At 33.3% G+C, this 8,349-nt stretch overlaps 1 protein-coding gene across 5 annotated transcripts; it reads right to left on the reverse strand.

Annotated features, from left to right (window-relative positions):
- Positions 1-1,229: 1,229 nt before the first annotated feature.
- Positions 1,230-7,181, reverse strand: LOC140976461 (uncharacterized). Of its 5 annotated transcripts, none has more exons than XM_073440621.1 (10): positions 6,946-7,181; positions 6,753-6,850; positions 5,261-5,402; positions 4,872-5,168; positions 4,636-4,783; positions 3,420-4,385; positions 3,044-3,282; positions 2,885-2,958; positions 1,946-2,054; positions 1,230-1,706 (listed from the first exon to the last, which is right to left on the reverse strand). In XM_073440621.1, exons 2-10 carry the CDS (start codon positions 6,809-6,811, stop codon positions 1,662-1,664), a joined length of 2,079 nt encoding a protein of 692 aa, XP_073296722.1. In that variant the 5' UTR covers positions 6,812-6,850; positions 6,946-7,181; the 3' UTR covers positions 1,230-1,661. The 5 variants fall into 5 exon arrangements, with proteins under 5 accessions (XP_073296722.1, XP_073296729.1, XP_073296758.1 ...); XM_073440628.1 differs by having other exon boundaries at positions 6,931-7,181; XM_073440657.1 differs by lacking the exon at positions 6,946-7,181 and adding an exon at positions 6,427-6,493 and having other exon boundaries at positions 4,872-5,163.
- Between the last annotated feature and the right edge of the window lie 1,168 nt (positions 7,182-8,349).

Raw genomic sequence — 8,349 nt, forward strand, 5'->3', positions numbered from 1 at the left:
TATTATGTTAAAATTTTATTTCTCTTTAATACACATTATTTTTTTTTTTCAAAATTTTAAACTAAATTTATGATATAATCTTTAAAAAAAATTTAATCAATATAATCCTTATAATAAATATGAATTATATTGATAATTTATTATCATTTGTTATATATTACAATTTTACATATAAAATTTTTTAACTGAGTATTACATATTATTTTATTTATTTATGTTTTTTTACTATATATATTTATTTGAGTGGTATTATGCTAAAATTTTATTTCTCTTAAATTATTAATCACCAATATTAATTTATAAATGATTGATTCTGATATAAAATTAATTATCTATAATATGTATTCTTAAAAAAAACATAGAAATTAAATAAAATCCGCAATGTATTAAAAGTTAGCAAAAGCAAAAGTGATATTTACCTTAATAACAAGTTTAATGATTTTATTTTAACATTATTATGATAATTTCGTAAATTAAGATAATTTTATTTGACGTTTGTCTATGTGTACTCTATTTAAGTAAATTTTAGTTTTGATTTTGGTAAAATTCATTATTCTGTTAATTTTATTTTTATTGTTTTTTTATTTTGAATGATATTTGAATGAAAAATATTTTTGCTGATTTATCATTTAAGAGAGCTGTATTATGTCGCGTATTGAAAAATATCAAATAAATAAGTGAATATATATGATTTATTGTCATCATGTATTTTTATGTATTATATTTTGATATATTTAGATTTATAAATACTTATAAAATGATGTTATTCAAACGACTTTAAACATTATCTAATTCTCGTTATTATATTTTTCATTATTAGTCACCTACGTGCATCGCACGTGTACATTCCTAGTGCTAAAAAATAAAAGAGTTTAAAACAAAGACTGGACCTAGAACATGGAATGAAGGACATAAAATTGTATTTGAATTCAAGGATTTGAAGGTAAAGCCAGCATGTCTCACTAGCCTGCATTTCTACTGAAATCCAAATCCAAATCCTCTAACCACAATACTTAAAAAGAAAATGATAAGTCCAAACTAAATTCTAAATATATATATTTACGATGTAAATACCACCTTGATATCAAGTGCTAACTAATTTTAACGTGATGACATGCTTTTCTATTTGATACATTTAAGATACTACACAGACATATCTCCAACAGTAATAATTTAAATACATATACAAGATAATGAACCCACTTCAAGAAAGATAATTACACTGTAACTGAACAGCCAACCAATAATATATAGTTATTCATAACTGCATCCATCTACAGTACAAGTACAAGGAAGTCCTAAATAGAAATGTCACTACAGTTAATTTAAATACATATACATGATAATGAATACACATCAGTAAAAATGATTACACAGTAACAGCCTGTGAGAGGAATGAAGAGAGAAGCCTACAGTTATCGTGTGAAATTTCTACTCCCGGTCAGAAAAAACCTTGACAACGACACCAGGAATTGAGAAGTTGAATGGTGAAAATAAAAAGGTATTACCTTTATGTAATCTACTATGTACCCATCGCTAACAGACTACAGAAATTATTCACTCTTTGATCTCTGGGGAGAAGCCACTCATATGTACAGATGATACTAGCCGGTGTAAATGTTTGTTTATCCCTTTAAAAACCTTCGTGTGAGTTCATAAAACTACTTGGACTTCATTTTGTGATGAGTAGCTTTCCAACCTCTAGGCTGTAAAAAAAAAAAACCACGAGTGAAAATTAACGTCAGATAGCCCAACGTCTACTTGGTCATTCGAATGGGTATAGGCGTCAGCTAAAAATATTTGGAGGAGCAATCGTCCATCAGATGAAAATCCAGTAGGGTGCTTGCATGCCAACATAAAAGTTTTTTGGTGGGGTGTGTTGAGTGACTAACCCCTCCAGTGAAACAAGTATGAAAAAATGATGGCATTTCACGGAACGACTTACAGTTGTTTGAGCTTCAGAAGTCCATTGGTTGGGACATTTTTCTTCACACTGTGCTTTTATGGAAGCATGTGGCAATTTTTGGATGAATTCCATGCTATGATTATAGATGCTGTCATAAAATCCATTTGAGACAAGTTCAAAATGTAAGGTTATTGACAAAGATCCAAAAAGAGTAGAAATAAATCCAGGAACGGAAAAGGTATGTACACAAGTTAATCTGCATAAAGAGAAATAACAAATCAGTTGTAGGCTACCCTAAAAGCTCGAGCTATTTCGACTCAACTCACCTATAAAAATAATCAAACACCAACAAAGAAGAAGTTATTGTAGCAATAGAAATTCATTAATCGTACACGGGAAACTTTCTCCACGTGACTTTAAGATGACATATGTCCATTATCATAATAACTTCTTTGCTTAGTTGTATAAGAATGCACTAAAAAACACAAGTATCCAGATTAAGACAAATCCATTCGACTACATCATTTACGGTGTCTAAAGCCAAGTCAAACTTTCAAGGTGATTTACGCCCCTCCCACGTATGGCTAGAATGCCTAGTAAATGATACTTATAGGCTCCTTTAAAGAATACTTGCTTTATTTTAACCTTCTCCCCCACACACGCCACTATCTCAATGGTGTTTCAGCTTTTATTTTGACCAAGAGAATGAGCCATAAGAACGAACCACTCTCCACATTAGTCATTCATTCACATCACCTTTTGACACAAAGTTAAGATGACACTTTTCTGTGGCCATCATCATTATCCAAATTTGTTGCTGTCTTTGAATGGACTATTATGGGATCTAAATCCGGTAAGTGTATCCACCTTCCACGACATTCATAACTTTCAGAAGGCCATTAAGGTACTGTCCACAAACTGCGCAACCAACTTGTTTATAACTGGAAATAGCTGATAGCCAATACACTGAAATCATACCTTAGGCGATGTCTGTTGCATATAGTGAAGAAGGCCACTAAACCGTTGAGAATACTTCGCAGAGCACGAAAAATCTGAAATGAAAAAAAAAATAGATGATTAAGCAAACATACATGTGACTGTAATTAGCTGGTGAAATTTTACAATAAACATTGAAACCTGGGAGAAAAGGTCATTCCAGAGAGAACGGAACATTGAAACCTCATATGAGCTAACTGTTGACTCAACACCTCCGCTAAACTGAAAGATGCTGCTCACAAACAGCCATAGATCGCCAACCATTTCATACATACATGTACATAACACCGTCAAAAGGCTACAGAATCCAAGAACCAGCCGAAATGGAGTATAAAGTATTTCCCCCAAAATCCAGAAAATAGGGTATAGAATAGATGTTGCTGCAATCAATACAATGCATAAAAAATAAGTAATACAATATACAAAAAATAAGATATCAAACACAATCAGACACTGCATCCAAAAGGAATATTTATGACATGTTTGTCTCAAGAGTCAAGTCAGTCGGTTTACTTACCAACAGTCCATAGAATCACTACGAGATACCATATTGGAAGCAGTAGAATATCTATAATATCACCAATCATGGTGAAAGAAGACTCAACAACCATCCAAGTTATGGAGAAGGTACTCTCCGCCAGTTCTACAAGCACACTCCAGAGAGGAAGGAATAAATCCAAGAACTCAGAAAAAGGTCCAGTCATCGGTTCTGTGAAAACAGAAAGAAATGACCGTACAGCTCGCATAACCATTAGAAACCACTTAACGGCCTTCTGAAAATTATGAAAAAATAACATTGTTCCCAAGTACTTAATTCTTGAAATCATTTCCCATGTTTCAATCCAATCAAAAAGAGGTCCAAACAAATGAGATGCTGTTGTTTTAAGCAGAGGCACATTTTTGTACAAATCGTAGAATCCAATTAGGACAGTGACAATTGAGATCAGCACATAAAAAGCTCTAGCCAAAGGACACATCCATGGCCGATAAAGATGGCAAAACACTGGGTAAGACTGAAGAAAGAGTACCCAAGTTGGAAGTCCTGATTCAAGTAGAGTAAGTAACCGCAAATCCGACATAATTATCTCCTTTAGCTTGAAAGGGAGATCATGATCATTGAACCGAAGCAAAATCAACACATCCCTGTAAATGGTAGGCCCGTTAATCTCTTCATGGTCACTTTCATCAGATGTCTGGGAGTATATTTCCACAGTTTCAGCATCTGCTTCTTCAGAATATATATTGTACTCAGTGTCAAAAAGGATGGACTTCATTACTTTCCTTCGTTTGTAAGGGCCATCGGGAGGAGGGGGTGTACGTAATCTGTTGGTGTTATTGTCTGTTGTTGCTGGATAAACGCTGAAACTGCTACTTGAACTGCAGGGAGATTCATCCCCAGCACACCTAATATCACCAATACTGCCATCAATATCAGCCTTGGTAGTCCTTGGAAAACTTTCTTGAGCATCATGGAAAACCTCCCCTGCAACAATCTTGAATTCAGTAAAACTTAAAAAGATAATGTGCAATCCAGAAAAAATTAAAAGTTATGTGAATTACAAAGCCATAACTGAGCAGTCAAATCACAATATGCAATCTATAATTATACAGAAGCCAAAGCAAGATCCTTTTCAGCTTACTGTAATATTGCAAAGGTATCTCAACCTGAAGTTTTCTATATTAAGAATAGAGTGAACAAAGAAAATGGAAAATTCGCTCTAAGAAAAGCGTACCTGATGCAGCATCCAAATAATCATTCAACAGAATCTGTTCACTCCTTGTTCCCTGGAACCACGAAGATACGCATTTCACAGCTTGTGCTATACTGTCAAATTCCCATCTTCTCATCATTTTAGCCTCTAAGGCAAGTGATGTATCAGTCTGAACAAAACACGCCACAATATTAAAACTCAAAATGTACACTACAAGGCAAGCACTACATATATGAATCACTGAGATCACTGACTACCTGTAGCTCATTCAGATAATTTATACCACGTATATCACTCCACGAAACCTCAAATACAATAAAGCCATACAAGGTTCTATGCAACTTGCTGTTCGCTATCAAAGAGTTCCTCAGCTTCTTTACAGGTAACATAGCTCTCTTCTGTGATTGTGTCACGGTATTAATCAATGAGAACCACCTTTTGAAGTTCCGCGACTTTCCTGTGTTTGATGTGGAAGAAGTCGGCGACTCTAAAAGTTCTCCAATCATTTTTTTCTCCTTCCTCCCTCTAGTGTTTGCAAAGGGTGACAGTCTGGACTGAACAATATCCAAACAAACTACTTTTATAATTGTATATGATAAAAGTTTAAAGTTAAATCTTTCTCAAAACAGACAGATGTTTCAGAAACCTTGGTGACCATCAACTGCCACAAATGTGTTGGCTTTGAAGCAAGGTCTTTCAACCAAGGTCGGTTGTCCACCAAAATATACACTTTTCTGCTTTCAGGGGCCAGAAATAAGCTGAGATGTGAAAGGTAGGACTGCAAATCCCTGAGAACAAGTTGTGGCTGGCAATCAAACTTAAAATACATCATAGAAAATTATCTCTAGGTGCTTGAAGACATGGCAATGATTCACAAAAAAATATAAAAGATTTCTATCGTCATATATAATTAAACAATATAATTCACGAAAAATATTCCAGCATGCTGAACTATATGGAACTGAGCATGTGCAGGGAAAACAGAGAAAATATGCTCAGCATGAAATTCAGATAGCACACACATTTATCCACTAAAACCGGAATTGGATCAAGATGCCAATCCGTCCCAAGGAAAAAAACAGATAACATTAATCAGACTTCCATAACCTCCTGGTACTTTATTTTTCCTAATTCAAGTTCGGTGAGCTTTAGCATCAAGGGCAGATTGTTTCCAAGAAATGGAAAATCTTTCCACTATAACATGATCCCGGAAACTGTCTCGTAGCATATAAACCCCTGAACATGTGGCCCCTGTAATATGACCCAATACCAATCTAATTTCCCAAAATCTTTTGCCACTCTTAAGCAGATAGAAATTAAAGGTTTCATCCAAGAAATTGCTCCAAAACTAACAAATGATCTTAGATTGAGTAGCATAGAAAAATTTGCATTCTCATCTCTTGTCATGACTTCACTCATTTACTTGTCAACAACGGGGTTGGTTTCATTACTCTATCTCAGAGAAAGCTATCCAAATGAGTGTTTTTTAATTTACCATTCGAAGTCATTCCTTGTGACAGCTATCTAAGTGCAAAATCACGACCTAAGAATCGTCCTGCATTAGGGCTTGTATCTCTCATTACTCTTCTCACAAAATCGAGCATACTGGAGAGGAAACACGGATATAACTTTAATAGGTCGACACCGAACAGACTCCTGTGCACTCGTCTGTTTGCATGTTTTGCTGACAATATGCAAAACCTATATAATCCATAAAAATTCGTGATCTAATATTTTAAAGAGCAATTAAAATGAGAGCAATTGTCCACTCCTCAGTAAAACCTATCTGCAACCATGTCCACGCTTCAGTACCACTGCAAATGTCAACAAAAGTCTGTTTGCAAAACCTATCTGCAAGCATGTCCACTCCTCAGTACCTCTGCAAATGTCAACAAAACTCTTTCGGCAAGGCATTACACAACAACATACAAGGTCAAGCATCAAATCATTCCACCTACCACAACTTAAGCATCAGGAAAAAATAATCTCATAAACAAGCACAGGTGTTAGCGCCGCCGATACAGAGAATTTTGTATGTTTCGCCGTCAGCGGAGAAAGCAACCTCCATTCACACACAAAGATATTCACAACCAAAGCATCCGACACCAAAGAAAACATAAAATAAACAAAAATCCTACCCGATTTGTAGATTAGTCAACGGAAAGATGCAGCGGCCGTTATCGTCGTCCTTCTCCATCAAAATGACACCTTAATCCCAGCTTCTCTCTCAAATTTCCTTCAGCCACAGTTCCATCAAGTGAATTACATTTCGAACAAATTCAACAAAAATGAAAAATTCCAACCAAAAAATCACACCAAATGCATGAATACCCGAGAAAACGTGCGATAATTGAAACTTATCAGCGGAATTCCATGAAAATTGCTGGATGCACATTCCAGAAAACAGAAAACACCGCCAAACGTCATTAAACAAATCAAAAATCGGAGCACGCGTATTGATCAGAGCGTGCATTAATATTCATTCAGATAAAGAAAAATAAATACAGGCAAAAAGATGTATGTATAGAACCAATCATAGACACGTCCACTGTGTGAGATTGTGTGTGTGACGGTGACGTGTGCGCTTCCACAATAGGGATATATATATATATATTATATACACACACTCGACTTGGGCAGCATCAAATAAATATTCGGAAGCTTACAAATTATTAAGCCACACGGATATTTTACCTGGGCCTTCTTATTTTTTATTGAAATAAAATTAATTATTATTATATTTTTTTGGAATTTAGAGATGATAAATGTTTTATCATTTAATTTAAAATATTAATCTACGTCAATTCTATAATATGGTGAACCCTGATTAAAAAATAAATAAATACGACAAGAATTCGAATCAAAAGCTAAAAAATTGGGGATAATTTTTATTTTCAATTAATAAGAAAATGTATTGTTGATCCAAAATATATGATGACATGGCTTCATATATATAGTTTTGTTATATTGAATATCTACTGTGTTCATTTATGTGATAACACTCGTTTATCAGATGTAATGAAAAATATTAAAAGTGTGCAATCAATATATGAGTGAAACCTCATAACTGGATACAAAGTGTCCACAGTAGATGAACAAGATATCAAAAATATGTCTGTGTGTATATTTATATAATATGATGTAATTTATGGTGCACTTAAAGAGATGTATTTCGATTAATTTAATTGCTTACACTGGAATATTATATTAAATCTTAAATTCATATCTTACTTATTTACACATTAGTAATACAAAGTATAATAGATTTCAAATGACATCGTTATTGGGTGAATTTGAAATATATCATTATTAACGTTAAATACCATAAACATGTAAGAGTGAGTTTAAGTTTATGGCCTTAATTCTCTAAACAACAAAAATATATTTGAACACATTTAAAATCTATTAATTTGAAATCCATTAATTCAAACAAAACTTTACAATTTTCTTCAATATTTCTCTTTTCATATTCTAATTACTATTATATTTTTTTAGATATAATTAAAAAAAAAAGTGTTTTCAGCTTAAGGAACATTTTTTGTGCAACGAAAAACTATAAAAGACTATGCATGCAATATTGCAATGCAAGACCAATGGAATATATATATTTTTACACTGCAATGCAAAAATCTCCTAAAAATTATATAAAAATATGATTTTTTTTAATTACAAGCAATATACTGCAAAAACGACTTAAAAATATTGTGTATAATGCAATTGTCATTGAGATATATA

Source organism: Primulina huaijiensis, chromosome 1, assembly GCF_012295235.1.
Source record: "Primulina huaijiensis isolate GDHJ02 chromosome 1, ASM1229523v2, whole genome shotgun sequence".
NCBI lineage: Eukaryota > Viridiplantae > Streptophyta > Magnoliopsida > Lamiales > Gesneriaceae > Primulina > Primulina huaijiensis.